At 38.8% G+C, this 26,233-nt stretch overlaps 1 protein-coding gene across 1 annotated transcript in view; it reads left to right on the top strand.

Annotated features, from left to right (window-relative positions):
* LOC113645350 (potassium/sodium hyperpolarization-activated cyclic nucleotide-gated channel 2-like) overlaps positions 1-26,233 on the top strand; it is a 64,360-nt gene that overhangs the window by 12,248 nt on the left and 25,879 nt on the right. Inside the window, exons 4-5 of the mRNA XM_027150887.2 lie at positions 6,863-7,024; positions 21,391-21,609. Coding sequence (XP_027006688.1) covers positions 6,863-7,024; positions 21,391-21,609 — 381 coding nt within the window. The remainder of the gene's footprint in view (positions 1-6,862; positions 7,025-21,390; positions 21,610-26,233) is intronic.

Genomic DNA, 26,233 nt, shown 5'->3' with positions numbered 1-26,233 from the left:
CGATAATCACCATTCGAGTATAATCCAGGAATCGTGGCTAAAATAAACACCTGAAGAAAAAATAAGGCTGTAGATCCCAAATATCTTATGGATATTTTGATGCAGTATAAAAGTAAGTTAACTGTATATGTATTTGTCACTTTTAGATTTAAACAGAGGCAAATCCATCGGTGTTAAAACTTCCAATGCATACACCTCTGTACCTTTTGTAGCTTTTTTATAGAAAGGTGCAAATAATCGTCTTTTTATGCTTTACACTACTAAAAGTTAGTCATAAAAAGGTACATTCTAATCCCTAATTATTCAGACAGTGCAAGGCTAGGAAATTTTAATTCAGATATATGGAGCACTGAACAGATACAGATAATACTGTAGCACCGCATTAACATTGTTATACATGGAAACAAGACACATTGAGGTTAATTAAAGCAAGCAGGTGTGAACAGTGATCAAACGAGAGAGCGAGAGAGAGAGAGAGAGAGAGAGAGAGAGAGAGAGAGAGAGAGAGAGAGAGAGACAGAGGTGAGGAAAACCTTCAAGCAATAATGTTCTTCAACATGACATGACCCAGTAGTTGAGCCATACAGAATATAACACAGCTACATCGCTGAATCATCCACTAAACTATCCATTAATAATAATCATCTACTACGTGGATGTAATCTTAACAGCTTTCAGTAAATTGAGGTATATTAAACTATCTGAGAATGCAGAACTCTCGCTTTTTTGTCATCTTCTGTAAATTGGTAAATTACATGCTGGACTCATCCAGAGTCATTAGTGATTATCATTCAGAGTGCAGTGACAGGGCTCTGCTGTAATTACTTTAACTGTATAATCCTGTGCCCTGCCACCCAGAGCCTTCCGCTCCTCCCTTCCGCTCAGACACTCAGCTCTGACCTCCGAGAACCATGATTGACCACTTGAGCCTGCACACAGTCCAGGATCCAGCTGGAACTGGGCTCTTAGTGACTTGAAGGACACATGGATGTAATGAAGGTAGTTATAACATATGGAGTTACAAACAGGAAACAGTTTAAATACAAATAGCTGATGAGGCGATTCAGCTTGGTGAGTCAGAAGTGAGTCAGTACATAAGATTGTGCAGAAAATGCAGAAATTTGAATATGATAAAACGGATGAAGGAAGCAATTTATACGGAATACGATATGGTGTTGTCATATTATCAGATACACTTACACCTGTCTGTGTGTCCTTACTGGCAGCAGCCATCTGCTGGTATATGTATTTTTCAGTTACCCTTCTGCCCTTTCCAATAGAAATGGACAATCTCCACCACTTTAAGGTTTTACTGTAATATAAATTTGTATTATAATCCATCCATTTTCTGTAGATCCTACACCGAGTCACAGGAAGCCTGGAGTCTGTCTCAGAGGCACAAAGTGGGGGATACCCTGGACAGGGCAAAATCATTCACTATCAGACAACATTACAACACATGTCTCTGGACAGAGGAAACAAACTGGAGTACCTGTACAGAACCCCTGAATCCATGGGGTGAATAAGCAAACTCCACACACAGGACAGAGTCAGGAATCAATCCCTCAACCTTGGCGGTGCGAGGAAACAGTATAAGTAACCACACTGCCAACTCTAGTGTTAATAGTAATAATTATTTACTATGTTTAATAGGGTGGCATGGTGGGTGGCGTTGCTGGCTCACAGGTCGCAGATCATACTGTCTGAGTGGGAGCTGTCAGTGTAAGTCTGGGTTTCCTCCAGGTTCTATGGTCTCTGGTTAGGTGTTTGTGTGTGTAAGTGTGTGTGTCAGGAATGCAAATCAGACCCATACGCAGGGATAGCAACATAAAACAGGGGAATTTATTAAAATCTACAGGCTACAGAAATACAGGAACACATAACCAAGATTAGGAACAGGTATATGTAGGGAGAGTAAACAAAGAGACATAAGGAACAGGTGTTGCATGGGGCGAGAACAGAATCAAGATCATGTCGGGCAATACACATGAGATACAACACAAACAAAGAGAAATGAACAATACCCCCTGCTGAAAACACCCCTTGGGATCATCTCAAATGTGTGGTTGGGAAATCCCTTCAGATATCGCAGTGCTGGCTGAATTGTTGCGAAGAGCCAAAAGGTTTTGGTCAAAATTAGGTAACATACTATTGAAACTTTCTAGTCACGCATTTGGTAGAAACCCTTATTCAGGGCAACTTACATTTATCTCATTAATACAGCTGAGCAATTGAGGTTTAAGGAACTTGCTCAGGGGCCTTTTAGTGGCAGCTTGTTGTACCTGGGATTCAAACTCAAAACCTTCCTATCAGTAGTCAAACTACCATGTCCCTCACACATACTGTAATCATCAAAATGTCAGTTGCGGGAGAGACACGTAAACCTTCCTGGGAGACACATAAACTGACAAAATGTCTTCATCTGCCCTCTTCCGCATACCTGAGCTCACAGACTCCCACAAGAGTCTACCGTCACAGTGACTAACAGGGGGCTAGAGAGAGTACAGCCAATGTTGGTTCCTTGGCTCATGGCCAAAGTTGGCTGTAGCAACATCAACAAACATGTTTTCCTTTTAAGGGAGACTAACTGCTAGTAGAAGTAAAGTGTCAGACCCCGGATACAGAAGGATTGAGACAGACCCGTTCGCAGGATAGCTTCAAATGAAAGGGGTTCAATACATAAGGAACACAAACATAATCCACACTACACACGGGGAACTAACGTAACTCATTAATGAATCCGCCCTGTCATCGGCAACGCGGCTCACATTTATACATAGCACAAGTCAATCACACAATGGGGAATAGGTGTAGTGACCGGGAGGAGCAGACGAAGGCGGGGCAGCCACGTGACAAAAACAACAACAATAGCACATGGCCACAAGTCCGCGCTCATCCCTGATATAAAGTCAAGAAATCAAGAAGCTTTTGTCATTTCAACCATGTGTAGCTGACGCAGTACAAAGTGAAATGAAACAACGTTCCATAGTATTTAAAATGCTAGAACTTTTAGTCAAACTATGTACGTGTAATATTAAGAGGTAGATCTACACCTACAGTTTATGCTAGTGCTAAAGTGTTTTTGTTTTATGCTACAGCTTAATGACACACTACGCAAAAATAATTCTTCTCTTTTAAAGCTTTATGAAATGACGATGAGAAACCTTCTCTTCAATGTGGCTTTGAATCATTCTGTAATTCATCATGTTGGTTCTAAACCTGAGTACGCTCTATTATATTCGCTCTTTTAGAACAGTGGGTTAGTTATTTTATGCTGAAGTATATACTTATTTGTATTCTGAGTCAGCGACGGCAACCTGCTGAAGCCTGATTATACCTCTGCAGTAGATTCATCAGCTCCCTCCTGACCCGCTTATGTTTATTTCGGTAAACAAGAGAAACAGTTTGCAAACAAAGCAATTGTTTGGATGATTGAAGCTAATATCTATATCTATATAAATATATGGAGCTAAGCAGTTTTATAGGCTGTGCATGTTTCACACAGTCAGGAAGCTGGGAGTAAATGTAGAAGGTCATTGATTGATAAGTGCTGTCATGTGGTAACAAATGTCCTGTGTCTGATGGATGCTTGATAGTGCAATGTTACATTAATCAGTACTAATCACTCTGATTTCCGGAGCATGAGTCAATTCATGCAAATGTAGCACAGCTCTGGAGGAAGCCCAAAGACAAAGACAGATGTAAGGCTAAGGCACAACACGAAGCAGGATAAACACATGCTCTGTGTACAACCCGAGTGTTTTTGGATGCAATATGGTTGCACTAACTGATTTAATTTATTATCACCCTTTTTTTGTTGGATAAATTTATTGACTAATAAAAATAAAAATGTACAGGAACTATACAATACAGAAATCATTGGCCGCAAGGTGAGGTTTTCGTCTTAAACAGCAACAATTTGCTAATGCTAATATTTAATTACTTTTTCATGAAGTTAATAAGGGGGGCACGGTGGCTTAGTGGTTAGCACGTTCGCCTCACACCTCCAGGGTTGGGGGTTTGATTCCCGCCTCTGCCTTGTGTGTGTGGAGTTTGCATGTTCTCCCCGTGCCTCGGGGGTTTCCTCCGGGTACTCCGGTTTCCTCCCCCGGTCCAAAGACTTACATGGTAGGTTGATTGGCATCTCTGGAAAATTGTCCGTAGTGTGTGAGTGAATGAGTGTATGAGAGTGTGTGTGTGCCCTGCGATGGGTTGACACTCCGTCCAGGATGTATTCTGTCTTGATGCCCGATGACACCTGAGGCACAGGCTCCCCGTGACCCGAGTTAGTTCGGATAAAGCGGTAGAAAATGAATTAATTGAATGAATCTTTAAACCCGATTTACTTTCACATCTCTGTCTTTGTGTCAGTTGTTACTATAAAAACAAGAATTTTATTTCTATAATTTAAAAAAAAAATCACATTAATATAAATCTTGCAGCAATGTTAGAGCTGCTGTTATAGCTGAGGAAAGGAATCATTACCTTCTGACCAATCAGAATCATTCAACAGTGCTGGGGTGTAAAGGAAATGAGATAATAGACAATGTAGAAAGTAGGCCAGAACATCACAGCCCCAATTTAGCAACCATGCAGTGTATCATAACTTTGATATAATCTGGTTTTACAAATACACTGTAATAAACAGGATAGGAAGTGTGTTTGTTATGAAAATGAGCTTTATTATGAGGCCATTAGTCTCGTACAGAACAAATGATTTCCTGTCGATGAAATGTTTAAGACTTCTGAGCCTGCAGTTGCTTTTGTTTGATTTGATTGTATTTTTTATCTATTTATTTGTTTTTAAAATTTTATTTATTTATTTATTTATTTATTTATTTATTTATTTATTTATTTATTTATTTATTTATTTATTTATTTATTTTTAAATTAAAAACTGAAGCAGGTGTGTAATTTGTAGTAAGCTGAGTGACAAATAATTTACATTACTAGGTGAAGAAAACATAGTAAAGAATGCTTAACATGGTGATGAACATACATGGTGATGAAGCAGCAGCAACAGCAGCACAGGTTTTTACCCCTTTTCCTGTGCAGAAGGCAGAAAACACAGTAAAGGGTAAAAGCTTTACTGCATACGTGTGCCCTTGGCATTGCAGTCAGACATAAACGTAATGAAAACGTTTCTCAAAGGTCTTGGAAAAAACTCTGCAGCTTTCCAACTTGCTCGCTTTCTGTTTGGATCTGCCCCCCGCCCCCCCCCCCCCAAACACACACACGATCAGTTCACTGCTTAAAGCAAAATAGAAAGAGCAAACATCAGATAAATATACATATAATAACAGGATTTAGAGTTAAACCCTTCAAGTTCATACCTAGACATCTTCCCAGCGCAGATCCATGTTAAATTCTCACCCCATCTGCTGCAGTCTTCTGCGACTCATTTGACTTTGTTTTTCTTGATTTATATGTTTAGTGCAGTCTGCTTGAAAATGGTTCTGCCTTGTAAACAACAGCGACAAGAAATGAATGAATCAACTGCATTGCCTCTCGCATTGTTTAATTCCAAACATGTGTTCCTTTCAAAAACGTCTAAAAGCAAAGCTTCGGCTTCATTGCAGAAATTCTACTCTCTTGTTGTGCCACATAGTAGATCTTAGGAATCTTATTTACTAAGAAGGGTTTGGATCTGATGGAAATGTGTAAAGATTCATGGACTTCAGGAACAATAGAAGAACTTTTCAAAAGAATTTATTTGTCATGAGTTTCAGACTAATCGCTTATTATTGTAAATGTAGTAGCTTTAGTTCATGAACTCCTAAATACAGGCAAACAGTCAGAAGATGAACTTTGATAAATTGCATCTAATATAAACTGCTCCTAGAAATGAATGTGTGTATGTTTGTAAAATTACTGTCATGTCACTGAAGCATATGTGTACAATAGTGTGTTGTGTGTGTGTGTGTGTGTGTGTGGTGTGTGTGGTTGGTGTGTGTGTGTGGTTGGTGTGTGTGGTTGGTGTGTGTGTGTGTGTGTATGGTGTGTGTGGTGTGTGTGCGTGGTATGTATATGTGTGTGTGGTGTGTGTGTGTGTGTGTGTGTGTGTGTGTGTGTGTGTGTGTGTGTGTGTGTGCGTGGTGTGTGTGTGTGGTGTGTGTGTGTGGGGTGTGTGTGTGTGTGTGTGTGTGTGTGTGTGTGTGTGTGTGTGTGTGCGTGGTGTGTGTGTGTGGGGTGTGTGTGTGTGTGTGTGTGTGTGTGTGTGTGTGTGTATACACAGATGCCTTATCTAGGGTGTTTTCCTTGTGTTTCTGAGATAGATTCCATATCCACCTGACATGGAAAAAAAGTTAATAAATATGCTAATATACTGTATACCATTTAAAATGGGGGAAAAACATGCTGTAGTGCAAAAACAAACAAACAAACAAAAATTAAAAAATAGCTGAAAGAAAGAAAGAAAGAAATAGGCAGAGGACGAAAGATAGAAAAAAATAAACAGGAAGGAAAGAAGAAAGAAAGAAAGAAAGAAAGAAAGAAAGAAAGAAAGAAAGAAAGAAAGAAAGAAAGAAAGAAAGAAAGAAAGAAAAATACAAAAATAAAAAATTAAGCTAAGCTGGTTTGGTCTCTGTAGGTTGTAAACTCTAATAGCACAAACAACCAACCAAAATCCTATGTTACAACACACACACACACACACACACACACACACACACACACACACACACACACACACACACACACACACACACACACACACACACACCTGCCTACAGTAAATCATCTGTGAATAATTGGATTACTCTTAAAAGGTACATGTGGCTGTAAAACCTTTAAGAAGGTCTCCTCAGATGTAGAGTATTCTCATACTCGCACTCACAAAGCTCTGTGTTGTTCTTCCTTGTAGATTTTCCACATGACCTACGACCTGGCGAGTGCCGTGATGCGCATCTTCAACCTGATCGCTATGATGCTGCTGCTGTGCCACTGGGACGGCTGTCTTCAGTTCCTCGTCCCCATGCTGCAGGACTTCCCCTCTGACTGCTGGGTCTCGCTCAACAAAATGGTGGTACGCCAACTTTAACCTTCAGAACTGGCTGATATTTCTGAACCGTTTAAACTCCCTGACTTTTCCCAGTTGCACCGTCTTCTCTTTCTTTTTTACTCTTAACCTGTAATGAAGGATTTTTTTTAGAGGTTAGTGATATGTTTGAAGCTATAAAAAGTCTCATTTGTCAGTTGTGATCTTCATAGTCATACCATCTGTCATGCACGTCGGTACAAACGTGGTCTTTTTCAGTCCCTAGTCTTTTTACCATTTAAATGAGCCAAATCCTGCCACACGCTGTGAGCATGTGTCGTTAACAATAGGTCGAGGTACACTGAGAATCTCGCTCAGCATGCATTACCGCTAGCACAATGATGCTAAATACGCCAATCAGCTCACCAGCCGAGCTCTAACACAGGAGTAGCATAATATAATTGAATTAAATTAGATTTATTCTGCTCCCTTGGCATGAACATACAGATGAATGCTTCCTGAAGCAGGGGAGGACAGCTCACAAGGGATAATTTTCAGAAATTAAACGTCTTCTAGCCTTCTGACGTTGTTAATTTTCAGGTACGATGAGACTTTCGATTAACGTAGCTCGTAAGTGGTATGTACTCCAGTTAGTTAAGTGCACCGAGATGCTTTGATGCTATAGCTTCAAGTGCGACCGGCAGAGATCGTACACGGCAATCGAGCTTCATTTAGCAGATGCTAAGTGTTCGGAATGTGAAACGCAGGAGATGGATGGTTGTTTGTAGAACGGTCTGTCGAGTGAGAGAAGTTATTTTCAGCCGTTCTAATGGTTTATTAAGCTTTATCATGATAATGAGCAGAAAGATGAAGAAGGGAGAATCGTGTGAGGTGTGATGCACCTCGTTTTTGTGTGTGGGGGCGAAACGAGGCAGGGTGATGACAGTCGAGATAAAAGGGTGTGTTTGTGTGTGTGTGTGTGTGTGTGTGTGTGTGTGTGTGTGTGTGTGTGTGTGTGTGTGTGTGTGTGTTTGTTTGAGTGGGAGACCTGGGACGTGCCAGAGCAGCTGCTCTTTTTGTTCCTCCTTTTAACACACATGAAAGAACCTGTTTAGTGGTCACACACACACACACACACACACACACACACACACACACACACACACACACACACACACACACACACACACACACACACACACTGATTTACCTTGATATAAAAAGTTCTGTTTCAATAATAATAATAATTATTATTATTATTATAATAATAATGATTATAATGACGATAATAATAATAATAATAATAATAATAATAATAATAATAATAATAATAATAATAATAATTATAATAATTAATAAATAGATAGTGTCGTGAAACCTGACCTGAGTTTAAAATGAAGCTACTCCCTGTTCTCCACACACATCACAATGCATTGTGGGTATTATTTACCCTCTCGGGTACATCATAATTTGACAACAACATATTGCAGTGAACTGTAGGATTCTGTTAGCTCACTAGACTCACTCCTTTATGCATTGGCGTGTTGCTGTATTCGGAGTCGGTGAAAGAAAGGTCAGAAAGTTACATGAGGAACTTATTTATGTAGACTTAAGATGTATGTATTTGGTTAAAAATAAAGTAAATTAAAGTAAATTAAGTAAATAAGTAAATTAAATAAGTAAATAAGTAAATTAAAGTAAATTAAGTAAATTAAATACTGAAGTAAACCTGAAGACAGAAAGGAAGTAGAAGAAGAAGAAGATATTTATCACATATACTGTACATTACAGCGCAGAGAAATTCTTTTCTTTCTTATATTCCAGCTTGTTAAGGTGTCGGGGTCAGAGCGCAGAGTCAGACCTGATACAGCACCTCAAGCTGAAAAGGTTAAGGGCCACGCACAAGGGCCCAAGAGTGGCAGCTGAGCAGCGTTGAGGTTTGAATCATGGCTTCAGTTACTGTAGGAATCAGTAATCCAGAGTCTTGAGATTTTTAGGCTCTGATGGGAGACTTCAATGAATTGAAGGGGTGTAGTGTTTATACAGTATGGTCCAAGTCTTAAGTAAAATTAGCATAAAACAGCCTACACATGCAAATGTCGAGTCCCACACACAAGTTCTCATTGTGATTAAAAATTTGTTTCAGTTAAGACTGTTCAGGATTAACCCGAACACGCTTTTCTTATCATTCCCTTTCAGTTTCACCTGAATCGCTCTTCTTTATTGAAATTCCAGTAACTTCTTAGCGATAACAGTTTGAGTGTCATGCAGCAGTCTCATACGTCACATACACCATGAAACATATCCTCTGGGGATCAGACAGGAAGGGTTTCAGTGAGAAAAAAAAACATCAGAGGGAAAGTTCAGAGAGGACGGAAGAGACAGGTCAGAGAGAAAAGGTTAGTCTGAGGGAAAGATGTGTGTATAGGCTTAATCGTGTTTCTTTAAAGTTCTTTATAGAATGGTGGAATTGCTATAGACACACACACACACACACGCGCGCACACACACACGCACACAAGACAGACATCTGTCTTTATTTGTGTACCGCATTAGGACGCCAGGACCTGTTAGACGTCCTCACAGCTTCTCACAGCGGGAAGCCAATCTGTCCCACACACACACACACACACACACACACACACACACACACACACACACACACACACACACACACACACACACACACACACACACACACAATATACAAATTCCATGTGTGTCTCAATATAGATTTGCCTTTTATTGTACAAGAGATAATCACAGATGCTTCAGTGACAGAGTTTACTGACTTACAAGAGGAGAACAAGCAGCTATTTTTTTTGCCAACACTGATAAGTTAGAGACTCTTAACCTTGACATTTAAATCCAGATGATTCCACAGCCATCTGTGACCTGTAGCTAAGTTTCTCCAGTTGAACGGATAGCATTCTTGTCTGCCCTGTCAATCACAGTGACGCTAGCCAAATCTGGGGCATCAGTAATCTCAGGTATGTGGAGGAGGGCTGATAACCTGAGCTTTTTTCAGAGTGTGTTACGCTTCACTGTCACACAGCTTGAGCAGCAGCAGCTCAGAAAAATGAACTTGCCTCAGATCACGCACATTTCAGCCTTAATCATGGTCTCAATCAAGCCAGGCCTTAGACTAGGACAAATTCTACCACCCATCTCAACCATCACCAGCTTTCTTCTTTCTCTAATTAATGAAAAAATGTAATTATAGACAGATGGCTGTGGAATTAGATGAATACACCTGGAAAAAATTGGAAAATAATCCATTTTGATGTAAACAGTATCACATCACCACCATTTTGATCAGGTTCCTATAAGAAAACACCTCCAAGTTTTTAATGCCTTATTATTTACATATACAGTGCACAGTATCATCTTAATACTGAATACCTGCTGAATTCTCACTTCTGATGGTCTTTAATAACAGAAGCTGTAGCAATAGTCCTGCAGCAAGGTTTATGTTAATGCACTCCTTTTAATATCCTATAGTTTTTATGCTAAAAATATACACAGAGATGATTTTTTTTAGTGGATGTGAGGCATAAGCAGATCTTTAAATATGTGTCATCATTGATTTGGTGAAGTTTCTGTTAGGAAAACAGTGTCAGCGCATTGGAACAGTCAGAGTTAAGCTGTGACTTGCATTTTTGTGACACAGGAAAGTCTTCAGGATGGAGGACATTGCGCCTCGTCGAGCTAAATTTGCTCTCATTAGCGTTAACAGAGACTAAAGAGAGTCTGGTGAGAGAGCGACTGTTTCTAGCTGCTGTAATGTACGATCAACTGTGTCAGGAAGTAACTCTTTTTGCGTACGCTTCATACCATTAAATGTAAACTAAACGGATAAAAATATGATATTCTCTAAATAATAACAAATTGTAATCAATGACAAATTGCTGTTTTATCAAACACATCACATCAACACTGTGTTGATTATTTTCCTATAACAGCACAGCCCCATGTGTTTAGTTCCTAACTCCTGAGCATGTTTTTGAAAGATTTCATCGACCTCTTCAATTTTTACTGTCACAAAATCTGAATTATCTGCAATTTAACCATCAGGATGCCAGAACCTGTTAGAAGTCCTCACACACACACACACACACACACACACACACACACACACACACACACACACACACACACACACACACACACACACACACACACACACACACACACACACACACACACTATATACAAATTCCATGTGTGTCACAATATAGATTTGCCTTTTATTGTACAAGAGATGCTTCAGTGACAGAGTTTACTGACTTACAAGAGGAGAACAAGCAGATATTTTTTTGCCAACACTGATAAGTTAGAGACTCTTAACCTTGACATTATAATCCAGATGATTCCACAGCCATCTGTGACCTATAGCTAAGTTTCTTAGTCTTGGCTTTACAAATGTACAGTTTTGGCTGTAAAGGATTCTTATGTCTGTAGAACGACGAAACCAAGGCAGCAGTCTTCAACATTCTGTAGAAGTCCCAAGAAAAAAGCTAAATCTATCTAATATTAATCTTGAATGTCTATTCTATTAATCTTTATATTATTCTTATAATAACCCTTTGTTCTATGTTTATGTTCTGTAAAGCTGCTTTGAGACAATGTCAATTGTAAAATAAACGTCCTGCTATGATCACAAGAACCCAATATCCAAGAGTAACAGCAGTGCAATTTGTCAGACACATTATCTCTCACACACACACACACACACACACACACACACACACACACACACACACACACACACACACACACACACACACACACACACCACTGCCAGTGTGAAGCTCGTTAGATTCTGCATTATCTGCAATTTTAAAATCTGCATTATCTGCAATTTAACCAGACTATAAAAAATGTCCTGTCTCTGTCAAATACATTATTTTGCCTTCATTTACAAAAACAAAAAAATTGAAATGACTTTTTTAGGCTGTAATTTTACAGTATTTAAATGTATTTGCACAATACAGTGGTATTTAATTTAATTTAGTATTTAAAGCGTTTGCACAAGTATTGACAGTCACTTCTTACTACTACTAAGAATAATACTAATACTACTACTAATACATTCTTAACTTTGTGATCCATGGCAAAATATTTCCAAAACGTCTGACTTTTCCTTTTATTTGTGTAAATTTTATGTATTGAACTCTATCGAGCTGCTGCTGTAGCAGACAAGTCAGGAGCCGCTGGGTTCTAGCAGCCATCTCAATGTGTTATATGGTATAACATCTGGTAAAAATCGGAGTATACAGTAGTACATTATGGATGGAACATAACTGTTTTTTAAGCAAAATAGATCAAAATAGTAGGGTCTTCACTCTAGCATCAAATCATCCTGAGTGTATCATCCATTTAGTGTGTATTTTGTATCCTTCTTCATTTGTTGGATCATTCGGTTAACAATCAATAATCAAAACATGAGAATTCAGTCTGAAACACTCATATTTCACCCTAGTTAAGGATTTTTTTTTACATTTGCAAACCACTTGCTGTGCAGTTCTGCAGTATTTAGTGGAATATGTTTGAAATCCCCAACAATATGTCAGAGTTTGCCTCGGGCCTTGTCAAACGCATTGTGCTCTAGAGACACACTGTTTAAAAGACAGCTGTTTCATCGCTGCAATCACCTCTGAAATCTTTCTCCTCAGCCTTGTTCCACTTCAGTACCACTAACTTTGCTACTGTCGTAGATTTCTTGTCTTGTTTCCTTACGCTGGGCTGTAATGTTCATGTTCAAGTTCATTTCTGATTTAAAAACAAAAAAAACAATGAGATGATCTGTTTCTAATTTTAGGCATAATTACCACGAAAAGATAGGGTGGGATGGTTCGAAAGGGTTTAGTTATATGCAATAACGGTGAAACATGAAGATTATAACTGAGGACCAATATTGTTTCACTGCACTTTATTCGGGGTCTCCACAGCAACTTGCTGAACCGAGCCTGCACTCACCTGGACAGGCCGGAAAGCACTGTGAGAGTCATGTTCTTTGATTTCTCCAGTGGTTTTAATACCATTCGTTCAGCTCTACTCGATGAAAAGCTGACAGCGATGCAAGTGGATGCTTTCCTCATGTCCTGGATTGTTAACTACCTGACTGGCAGACCACAGCATGTACGCTTGCAGCACTGTGTGTTGGACAGAGTGGTTTGCAACACTGGAGCTCCACAGGAGACTGTTCTGTCTCCTTTCCTCTTCAACCTGTACACTGCAGACTTCAGCTGCTGTACTGAGTCCTGCCATGTTCAGAAATGTTCTGATGACTCAGCTATAGCTGGTTGCATCAGAGGTGGTGAGGAGACTGAGCACAGGACTACAGTGGATAATTTTGTGATATGGTGTAAGCGGAACCATCTACAGCTCAATCTGACAAAAACAAAGGAGCTCGTGGTCGACTCGAGGAGCACCTATGACCTGTTTCCATCCATGGGGTCTCTGTGGACGTGGTGGCGGACTACAAATACATGGGAGTTCACATTAATAATAAACTGAACTGGACTATGAACTCGAAAACCATCTACAGTACAAGAAGGGTCAAAGCCGTCTCTACTTTCTGAGGAGGCTGCAACATCTGCAGGATGATGATGATGAAGATGTTCTACAAGTCTGTTGTAGCCAGTGGTATCTTTTTTCTGTTGCATGTTGGGCATCAGACTGAAGGCTGGACTTTCTGACTGTAGTGTCAGAAAGAAGGATGTTGTGTGAACTACTGGCCATCTCGGACAACATCTTCCACCTGCTCCATGATGTCCTGGATAGATAAAAGTGTACTTTCAGTCTTGGACTCATCCAAACAAGGTGCTCCACAGAGTGACACAGGAAATTCTTTCTACATGTGTCCATCTGACTTTATAATTCTTCTGTACACCAACATATCTCACTGTGCAACAATACACCTTTAGCAGTATAGGTATTTAAATCCTAGTTTTATTTCTACTTTAGATTTTTTTCTGCTGCACCAAGAGGGAACTAGAAGGAGCTTCCAATCAAAGCTGTAGCATATAAAAGTTTCAATCTATTGTGGAGGATTCACCATGCAAGTCCCTGAAACAGTAATATATTAAAATAAGTGCATTAAATATTTTCTCTAAAAACTTCTGTTATAGAATATTATATAAGCACATTCTGTCCAATCAGAACAGAGAATTTAACAGTGCTGTAGTATATGTGCAATTAAAGTCTGTATGAAGTGGATCTCATGGAATATTCTCACCATCCCACCAGCCAGCTCTCTCTTTTATACCACATGGATGGCAAAGGTTAACACTCAGCGCTTCATTTTTCCAAACTGTAGCGTCATAGGGAGGTTTAACACACTCAGAGGAAAGTCCTATCTACATTCTTCACTGTGATTGACAGAGGTGAGACAATGTGTCATCCTACCCATTATGAGAGCTCACAGTTTGCTCTCCTGGCTTCCAGCCATGGATGGATGTAGCATTGACTGTATTAAACTCATGATTTCCTGCAGATAAGGCAAATATTAGTGCTGTGTACAGAGGCAGTTAGCTTATGAGCTAAAGTGCAAATAGTGATAATATAAATATAACAAGTTAAATAAGTTATTTAAATAAGGTAACATGTTTGCTGTAAAAGTAAAGTGCAAGATTATGGACAACAGTATTAGCTGTGGGTTCATGTGGGTTCATGAGCAAATGTCCTATGGGTAGGTAGATTAGCACAGTAACTCTATTACTATTCTGATACTAGTTAGTTTTAACCAGCATTTATATCCACACCAGCTTTGTAAATGCTTCCAACAGTTATTGATGTGAATAGATGAAAGGTTTGGACATCTTTAATCATTTACATGTAATGACTTATATTACTTACATTAGGTCTTTAATGGGGCATTTTAAAAAGAAAAGAAAGTAGAGCTATAGCAAAGAAAAGAAAGACAGCTATAGCAAGGCCGGTTCCAGCCAAAGATATGGTGGGCTGGTACTAATAATAGTCTGGTAATCGTTGGTAGTGGCTCAAACACCTAATCCAGTTGTCCCTATAATGAAAATGTACAAAATTCCAGAGTCCTAACTTGTTCAAACACACAACCATAACTACATTAAGGATGCTCTTGACATAATAATAAAGTTTTATTATTCAAGCTGTGTTTTACCCACCAGCATACAGTCAATGGTTCATTTGTCCAGTTGCTTCAGCACATGACCGTAGCTAGATGCATTATTCTGTAACATTCATTCTGAGCATTCGTTGGTTGCTAAATAGCAATCACAAATTGAGAAAAGTAGGAAAAGTTTCAAAAATTCAGTACGGAGCTAAATCTGTAAGTGTGTCGAACTGACAGTAGCCTGAGGCGAGTGGCGAAAAGCTATTCTGTGCTGCGGGGACAAGGCTTCGTGTGGAGCTGCTGCAGACAGATCATTGTCCACTGGCTGTAGTCTGCCCAACCAATCAAAAGTTAGAAATCATGCTGGTATTTTTCCCTTTAGCTAAAAAAAAAAAAAAAAATCAATCTTTGATTGAACACATACAATTTAAATGTATCCATCCCATGACATGAGCATGCCCTATTAGTAGAATCTCTGTGGAAATGATAAGAGCTAATGAATACCTAGCACTGTTGACTTGAGGAAGCAGTAGACCACTTGCTGAAGGAAATCCCGTGAGATAAAGACACCAAACCTGCTGGGATGCTACTCCTGCTAACATGGTCCCAGGAGACTGAACAGATACAACAAAGTAATGAATAAAACACAAGAGTCTGCAGTTATAGGAAAGGAGGGTGATGTGGCCCGACATCCTATAACATCACATCCTTTAGTGTAATGCTATTTATTACTTTTTTTTTTATTTCTTATATCCAACAGATATTTGCCACCAGTTACTTTCTTTGGTTAATGAAGAAAGAAATGTTATATCTATATAAAGGTTTATCCACGTATTAATGTAATTAGGATTCCTAATATACTCTAAATGACCTGATTTCCTGTTTTCAATTGGAAAGTCTTTGCTATGTTGGAAAAAACCTAACGGAAATGTTTCCTTTAATAGCTGACACTGAAATCTCCATAAATCGTAATTAAACATCTTACAGAAAGCTTCATAATATCAATGATTATACATTTTTGGTTAAGTATGGTAGAGTTTCCACCATACAGGTCTTTGTGTGTTAGTTGTTACTAGAGAAACAATAACGTATTAGAATCAGCACATTGATCGTTGGTTGTTTTTCAATCTTGTTCGTAAATCGTCTACAGGAAATCCCGTAGCCACTTTATGAAGCATCTTGCAATAGTTCTCTATGTTAAATAAACAAAAAAAAAACAAAACTATTTGACTGAACGTTTGTAAAATCTGACCGTCATTCCCATACATGTCTTCCCTAAACGGATGCTTTGTGATAGTTTAGGGAAGGCTCATGCAGTTGATGTTATAAGTTTTTGACCTGGATAATAAACTGGATGTTTTTATGTTTTGGGGCAGTTCCTCATGAGTCCCTTGTTTCTCCTGAGCAGTTTCTAAACTGTCTACTTCTCTTCAGAAAAATCCTTCATATCTTGCACATTCTGCACATCTTCTCACATCCTTTTTCAGCATCTTCTACACATTTGACCCAACAGTCTGATTTTGAGCTCAATTTTTTCACAATGTGGACAATTGAGGAACTCGTACACAAGTACTGAACGTGAAACATAAGATCCATCTTTTTTTTTTTTTTCTTTTTTGTTAGAAATTGCAGATTCAGCAAGTGGGATATAAACTTATGACCTCAACTGTATATGGATATTTGGATTTATTTAACAATTATAGAAGTTTCCATGAAGTAGTAGTTCAGCTTTCTACTGATTGGAAGTTGAGTTCATATTACAGCACCACCAAACTTGAGGCTCTTGTGCAAGAGCCTTAACCTTCAAATACTCAGTTGTATTAAATCAGATAAATGTAAGTGGCTCTGGATAGGGGCTTATGCCAAATGCCCGAAATGTTACAGTATTAAGGTTTGTGCTGCTATAGTGTCACAACCAGGATGGAAGGAGACAGACCCGTATGCAGGATAGCTTCAAATGAAAGGGGTTTAATAAATAATGAAGACAAAGTAAAAGACGATGACTAAAACAATACAAATGATGACACTTGACAACGAGTAACGTGACTAATGATTCCGCGCTGCCATCCGCTTAAATATAAAGAACTTAAATATAAAAAATCACTTAAATATAAAAGACAATGAGACACAATTAGGAACAGGTGTGGAGACAGGGAGGAGCAGACGAAGGCGGGGCAGACACGTGACAAGCAACGTAAACAAAGGCACATGGCCAAAAGTCCGGGCTGAGTCCTGACATATAGAAGATAAAACTTCTAAGGAATGGAATTGTAATTAAAAAGATCTTAATAAAGGATGTGTGTAAAGGAAGCAGGGCGGAGAATCCCAGTGCCACGGAGTGCCACGGATGCTCATCAATAGAAATGTCATTTTGTGTATGGATGTATGAATGATATTTAATAAAACTGTCCCAAGAAACAGATGTATGGACTGTTGCCAGATGCTAACTTCTATCTTGTCTACAGGAAATCCTGTCTCCACGTCACTTCTAGAATCATCTTCCAATTGCTCTGTATCAGACAAAAATACCACTTTGTTTTGTTATCTTTATAAACCCTGACAGTGACTCCACGTTTTGCTCCTTTGGAGATGCTCAGGAGAGTAATTCCATATTTTATTAGAAGTAATGCTGTCACACTGCACAGCCTCTCTCACACACACCTGATAGCAAAAATGAATAATATTAAAATAGCACACTGGTACAGAAATGTGATAACGTGGAGTCACGCTTGTGTTTGAGATGAATTGAAATGAAGCTGTATTGGGAAAGCTTGTCTTGCCGTCTTCTTGGGGATTAAATCCATATATTATACTGTAGCTCATCCTGTGCTTTAAAGTGTCTTGGTGACAAGAGCCAATAGCAGAGTACTGGGTGTCCAGATAAGCTGAGGTGAACAGAGAGAATGGATAGGGAAGGGCTGCTGCTCTGTGTGTGTGTGTGTGTGTGTGTGTGTGTGTGTGTGTGTGTGTGTGTGTGTGTGTGTGTGTGTTTCTGTCTGGTAGCACTGGATGGTGTTTGTGGAGCTTATCAGCTTCTGGGCACACACTAAGTTTGGCCCTCTGACATCTGTGTGTGTGAAAGAAGCAGTTTGGTACATATATATATATACCTCTGTGTGTGTGTGTGTGTGTGTGTGTGTGTGTGTGTGTGTGTGTGTGTGTGTGTGTGTGTGTGTGTGTGTGTGTGTTTGTGTGTGTGTGTGTGTGGCTATGCACTCTGTGGAATTTCTATTTTCAAGCCTAAGTGCTCACTTTGCATCTATTATTCAACTGTGTTCAAGCCGCAGTTTTTATACCTGCACCTCTCTCCATCCGCACTCCTTCATCCACTCACATCACCAATCCCTTTTTCTTCCTCTTCCTCTTTCTCTTGAACTCTCTAAGCTCTCCTCTAATCCTCACCCTGTTTGCTTTCGCTCACCCTAATGACTTAAGGTACTCTTTTTTTCACGTCAGCTCCATTTTCACGTCTCTCCGTGAGTGCTCTCTGAAGCTTCCTGTTAAATTTCACTTCAAGCCCTGGAACTTTTCAAGATCTGCTGAATGCACACAAACTTCGGGCTAATGACGGCAGCGCTGCTCTGTCTCGATGAGCCGAGGTTACGGAGCACAGTAATTAATCTACGTTTGACAATTAAATCGCAGTGGAGTGTCTATAGAATAGAATTGAAAAGGGCAAATTTAATACTAAAAATAGCTCTCTGGAGCTCCATCACAGTTTGTAATCTTCCTTGTTGCTGCGCTAGCACCGTCAAGGGAAGAGTACTACATCTTATGTATGTTTGCTGTGTTTCTTTATACCTTGATAATAATTTAAGGAATATAATTGGACCTTAATGGGCCCTGTATAAGCTGAAGTCATGCTCTCATACACATTCTCTGAACTGTTTCCACACACTGTCTGTGTGCTGTAGCTTTATAAATCGGCTTCTCTGGAACTAAGTGGCCCAGACATGTTCCAGCATTTTCCAGGCAAAATGTTGACACTGTCACACAGCAGCTGTTCAGGAATCCAGATGTGGATCTAGAGCTCTAATGAGCAACAAGAAAGAACAGCAAGACAACACTTATTAAGCTTTCCTTCCTGTGTTTCTTTTTTGTTTTTTAACTAATAAAACTATTAAATAGTGAAATTACATGATTCTACTTTTAAACTCCAGCCAGTGAAGACATGTACAGTATGTATGTATTTTCTATGATAGTTGCACTCAGGTTCAATGCACAAGAATCGAATAGGGATTTGGCTGAATGTGTGTTGTGATGATATCATTGCCATTTGTTCCAGATCTTCAGAATATCTTTGGTAATTATGTAAAATTTCAATCTCTTGTGTATATTGCAGCGTTTGCTTGATTTTGTGATAATTCCTAGAAATCCTGGAGGGATCAATTATGGGGAAACCTTGAGAGAATCTATGATGCTTAGTCATGGGATTATAAATCATTACATTACACAGGTGTAGAAGAGCAAAATCAAACTGTACTATTTGTGTTGAATTGATGTTCAGTATGAGTATATTGTTCTGGGACGATCTTTATGATCGTTCTTAGGTACAAGAACAGATACCTACTTGATTATCTACTGAATCAGTGCTGACTCTTGACGTGAACTGTTGTTGTGGTTGTTATTTTGCATTGCAATATTTAGAGTACTCATATGGGATCCTTGGCAGCAGCAGAAAATGAGTCACATGTGCTGAAGCTCCAAGAGCAATGAAAGTATCTGGATGAATCAGGGAGGGCCAGAGGGCAAGATGTGTCAGGATCTGGCACTGATATCAGACAGATAGACAGAGAGAGAGACTGACAAGGTGTATACACCAGGTCTTTGGTGTACCGAGAGCCTCGGTATCTAGGGTAATGTTGGTATACCACCATGAAGGACCAACTACATCCAACAGTAACTGACAACGCAAGAGATAGAGGTCTGAAAGAGACGTCTGTATCCAAAGAGCATTAAACCACATTAGCTCAACTCATTGCATCATTTTTAAATGCACAATAGTTACAAGCACATTGTTGTCTGCTTTAAATGTAGACCATTTTAGAAGTGGTACATTAGCTTCTGTGAGTCTTATATAAAACCCACCTATGGGAGGACAGCACAGGATTACACAACGTCTAAACATGCTACGCGACACTTGCTAACAGAAAGATAAAATATCCTTATTACATCAAGCTGACCTTTAAAGAAAAAAAAATAAAAATGACCCAGTCTTCTACACGGATTGATAAGCAGAATGTCATGGTTTTCTTTAGTAACAGGTTTAATCTTCAGAGGATCTTTATCATTTAATCTAATATTGAGAACACATGGTACAGATTTTGGACAGGATTTTACTTGGGATCATCTTTTACAGTGTCATTTTACAGTAATCATTTTAATTTTGATTACACTGCTGAAACACACAGACTATGGAGGCTATATGACGACATATTACCGTTCTAGTCCTTCTGCGAAGTTTGTATTTACAAGTTGGAAAATTGTATTTACGACATCAGGAATGGGACAGTCAGGAATTGGGACAGTCAGGACAATCAGGTATCAAGTCACTTTGATCTTTAGTCTTTTTTATGTATTTAATGAATGTATGCAATGTCCAATATGAATATATTTGAATTACAATAAAAATGCTTGTGTCAAAAGTAACCATTTTAAAACATTGCTGAAGCACACAGACTAAACCCGACTATGGAGACCATACGACACAATGCTTGTACTTCAATACTTGATTAAACATCCAATTTCCACCAATTTACCATCAGCCATTGCATCAGATGTTGCATCCATTGATTTCACCATGTTTTCTTACTGACACGTCCCCAAATTGGAAACTCTGAGCTCAAGAAAACCTGGCGTTTCCTGAACGCACCTTAACATATATACGTCTATCAAAGTCACCCGAACCTATTATGGTTGCAACATGATCAAGTCACATGTTGCAGGGAGATGTTCAGCTTTATTTTTTTTCTCTCTCTCTCGAAATGATGCAACACTGTTCAGGCTTCATACAGTCTGTGCATTCAGGTGTAGTCTCCTGAAATGATTTAATCATCCAAAACACATTTTGTAAATATCTAACTTTAAAGGTTAATGGTGGTTTGTTTTGAACCGAAACTCATAAAAAAATTCTCTCAGCTTCATTATTCATCCTCCTAACATTTAGCACATGGACCTTTTGGTATTAGAAAAGTTGCATAGGCTGTAAGTGGATGCTATTAACTCTCTCTCTCTCTCTCTCTCTCTCTCTCTCTCTCTCTCTCTCTCTCTCTCTCTCTCTCTCTCTCTCTCTCTCACACACTCTCTCTTCCCTCTACAGAACGACACCTGGAGTGAGCTGTACTCCTTTGCTGTATTTAAGGCAATGAGTCACATGCTCTGTATAGGTTATGGCCGTCAGGCTCCAGAGAGTTTGTCCGATATATGGCTCACGATGCTCAGCATGATCGTAGGAGCCACCTGCTACGCCGTCTTCATCGGCCACGCCACTGCTCTCATCCAGTCGCTGGACTCGTCTCGTCGACAGTATCAGGAGAAGGTAAGAAATCCAAATCGTAAGGAATATGAAAGAAAGCGAACAGTTTATTTTGACTTTGAAAAATGGCTCTTTATCTAGTGAGGAATGGAGGTGGAACGAGAGGGCAGTACGATGAACCTCAGTTTTCAGGACTAAATAGAAAGATTAATGTAATGTTACAGGCATCATAAATCTCTCTCTACAGCTTAAGATGCCTAACATGAACCAGATAATTAGCGTAGTTAAGTAGGGAAACGACCCACAAGATTATAAACTTTATTTTTGAGGGCTGTCAGAAAATATTGTAGTAGTGTCTGTTCAAAGTTATTATAAAACCAGATCATAAGTAACAAGATAAATCTAACAAGGGATGAATGTGAATGTCTTCTCAAATGTGCTCCGAGTTGTTGTTGTTGATGGTCAGGTTCAAGCCCCACTACTGCCAAGCTGCCACTGTTGGGCCCTTGAGCAAGACCCTTAACGCTCTCTGCTGCGGGGGCGCTGTATCATAGCTCATGCTGTGCTTTGACCCCAACTTCTAAAGCTGGGATATGTGAAGAAGAGTATTCCTCTGTGCTGTTATGCAATGTCTGGCAATAACAAAATCTTCTTCTGCTTCAACTAGATCCTGAATTTTTGTGTCAGAAGGATTGTGGAAATGTAACAAAAACATCTGTTCAGTCACCGACTAAAATGATGTGAAGTGTTCAGTTTGAGTATCTGTTTTTATTTCATCAAAAATGGGAAAATATTTTTGCCCAGTTTTATTCCTCAACTGTGATTACCTCGAGACTTTACTAGTAACTGAAATATATGTTTTCAAGTTTACCAGCTTCGTGAACTTCTACGTTCACAGTCACCTTCATTCTAATCACAAGCACCCGTTTCCAATCACCATGCACTCAAAGAACGCTATATCATTCTGCAAAGTATACAATCAGCTCAATTTTCTTGACCTCACCAAACCTTGGTTTTGTGTATGATAACCTGGATTTTCTGGCTTTGTTTAGACCTACTAACTTTGTTTGCTAAAAGTGTAGCCTCACAACAATTCCTTGTCTTACGATACGTAAGGTATGTTACAGCTCGAAGCTTCTGATTGGTCATTTCTGATAATAAGCAAATGACAGGTTTATATTTATATACACCATACTGTATGTTCACGTTGTATATAAATTTCACGTTGATATTGTGATATTTTCTGGGAGGAGCGAGGATTTTTATTCAACATTTATGGAAGGTGTCTCCCGTGTCTGTAACTTTAAAAAGCTGTAACTTTAAATTTTGCATCAGAGGATGGAGGGCTTTGGGATTTATCAGTAACTGTAAATGTCAAGCTGCATTTCTTTTTGTCTTAACACCAAGACACAGAAAAGAAAAATGGTGATGTAACATGTGACAACCGATAAGCTGCTATCCTCTTGGAGGTAGGATGCAGATCTGTACAGGCTGTTTATTGATTGTCGGAAGTAAAAGAGAAAATGTAAAGAACGTGTATTATTATATATATATATATATATATATAAGAGAGTGTTAGACAGGTAGCAGGGTCAAAAACAGGAACAAGTCGGTCGGGATATAATCATGGTTGTGGTTGAGAACAAAAATATCCTTACATACATATATAATTAGCCCAAGGTGAACATGGAAATAATGATCAGTATTAGAAAAATATGACTTTTTTTTTAATGTATAAAAACCTGCATTCATTGGCATACTGCTATAGTATAAGAAGAATAAAACACTGCTGTTATTGTCATATAATAAATACTAATTTCTCGTCCGTAGTCGTCCTGTAACCGACTTTATGTTTTCTTTCTCTTACAACAGAGCAGTTTATGAATGATTACTTTATTACTTTGTTAATTAACGAATGACAAGTCAGACAAATGAGTAGTGTAACCTGACACCTGTCATAACAGTTTATAAACGAAGCAAATTGTGTAGTATTAGATGGAATGGCACATGGAAGGGGAAAAAACCTAGCTATTGTGTTGCTTTGAGTGCCAGTTGAGAAGCTAGCACTCAATCATGCACTGGAATGATCCATGGGAATAACAGAAAGCTACAGCCATTTGCAATCACAACCAAAGAAAGATGTATTGTCTGCAGTGGTATTTCAGCAACAGCAGGAAATTGTCTTATTGTTTGGAAGAAAACTTTGTTGGCCTTGGGGGGTCCATTAAAGCCTCACAAAAGCCGTTTACAGAGGCCCGGAGAAGGATTTGTTGCTGCAGGCAAGTAACTCTTGCCAGCAATTGTGAGTCTCCACACAAAAATCTAGTAGCTATTATTAGTCAATATCAGTGATTGTGAGATTACAGACATTACTGATATACACTCACCAACTACTTTATTAGGGACATTTGTACTCCTGACAATCATGTCAAAACAGTGCAGTTCTTTATTATATGCAGGTCCCAGTTAATATTCACATGACACATCCGAACGAGCGTCACAAGGAAGACGTTTAAAGGATGGAAGCAAGTCCTGAAGAATTATTCACATAAATAGGAACTATCAAAATATTAGGAACAGTTTGAAAAATAAGGAACAAAGACAAAAGAGTTTTGCGTATGTTTTTACAGTAGGCCATGGATAAACAGAGTTTGTGAAGTTATCTGACGTAACAATGAGGAAAAGATATGAAGACTGATGATTGTTTGTTGTCAAACAGTCTGATTTGTATCTTATTGATATCCTGGGTGTTTTCGTTAGAGGCGGTTCTGTGGGAAAAATGGGTCACAGGGGAATGGCCTGACTGGTCTGAGGTGATCTGAAGGTCAAGGCAACTCCAATCATCACTCTGTACATTCATGGTGAGCTGAAAAACATCTCAAAATTTAAATTTAATGTGAACTATTATAACTCATGGACTCATCAGGTTCACTGTAAGAACAGGATTAGTAGGCTACAGTGGGTAAAAGCTGAACATATTAGTTTTGATATTCAATAAAAACATTTTGGGATGCCAAATCACTGTTTATTTATAAAACCATTTACCTCTATTACGTGCTAAAGGTTGTGGTCGTGTGTTTGCGGTGCTGCTACTTGTGGCTGCTGTAAAGTCACAATGCAAAGCCAATAAGAAAAAAATGGATTCTCTTCTATAATAGTGTAAATCACTGTATTCTTAATACAGCTTTTTTCTAAATATTCTGAACATGTAACACCAATTTATATTTAGTTACAGTCCAACCCTGTCGACCAACCAATCCATCAATCAGTTGCTCAGTCACTCAGTATGCCAACAGAGTACATAACAAAAACGACGTTTAAACCAAACAAACTAGAAATGCTGACATTTATATAATCCAACAGCAATTGGTAACAGGATCTTACTTGTTTTGCTAGCATTCCATGACATTAAATATAAACAAAACTAATATTAACTAAAATACACGTAATTGGCAAAAAGCCACCCCTATTGTTAATTATTCTCTTATAACAGCCACATCATATATTTTTTAACTTATACGTACAGTACCAAAGCAATTTGATTGAAAACTACTATGTCTCAGTTTCCTTTTATTATTTACAGAAAGGCAAACCAATTATTCCATAAGTTACTCACAATTGGATCTACTAAAGGAGTCAATATCAGATACTTGTGTTACTCTGAGTGTTAAAGGCACTTGTGATTTTCAGTACAATGTTCTTATTAACAAATGTGGTATGGATATACCTGTCATAATAAATAATAATAATATGTTTATTTTGTATAAAGACATAAAATCCACCGGTTCAATAAGAAACGTTAGCTGATTCAATGAATCAAGCTATGCTATAAGCTAAGCTCACTAATAACACACTTACCATGATTAAAAGAGGATTAGTTGTGCAACCCTCTTAATGTTATACAGTATATGTGTGTGTGAGTGTGTGTACTGTTCAGCCATAACAGTAAAATAACTGTGAATAACATTGCTTGATTATCGTATTACAATGATACCTGTCAAGAGGTGGGATATATTAGGCAGCAACAAGTGAACAGTCAGTTCTTAAAGTGTTGATGTGTTGGAAGCAAGAAAAATGGGTAAATGTAAGGATCTGAGCAACTTTGACAAATTATGATGGCTATACAACTGGCTCAGAGCATCTCCAATATGGCAGGTTTTGTGGAGTGTTCCTGGGATGCAGTGGTTAGTACCTAAAAATGTCATCCAAGGGTCTGTTCTGATCCAAGATAAGAACTACTATAGCACAAATTGCTAAAAGTGCCGATAATGATAATGCCACTTACCTGGGAAAGAGATGGTCTCCAGGATGCATTATGGGACAGAGGCAAGCTAGTGAAAGAAGCTCTAGGAAAGGTTCTGCTAGGAAAATTTCGGGTCCTGGCAACTATGTGTATGATTGACATGTATCACCTTCTGAAACACTGCCACGTGACTACAGTGTTCCCTAATAGCAGGATAATGTGCCCTGCAATGCTACAATCGCTCCGGAATGGTTTGAAATTTTGACTTCCCCAATTCCTCTTATCTCAAACAAGTCAGATCTCACAAATTCTAGGACCTACAGGATGTGCTGCTAACAGCTGTGTGCCAGATCCTGCAGCACCTTGTTGTGGAGTCCATGCCTTAACCAAGAGTGTTTTTGCAGCACATGAGGGACCTACACAATATTGGGCAGGTGGTTATGT

The sequence above is a fragment of the Tachysurus fulvidraco genome, chromosome 22 (genome assembly GCF_022655615.1).
Source record: "Tachysurus fulvidraco isolate hzauxx_2018 chromosome 22, HZAU_PFXX_2.0, whole genome shotgun sequence".
NCBI classification, from domain to species: Eukaryota; Metazoa; Chordata; class Actinopteri; order Siluriformes; family Bagridae; genus Tachysurus; species Tachysurus fulvidraco.
This window is presented reverse-complemented; position numbering and strand designations above follow the sequence as displayed.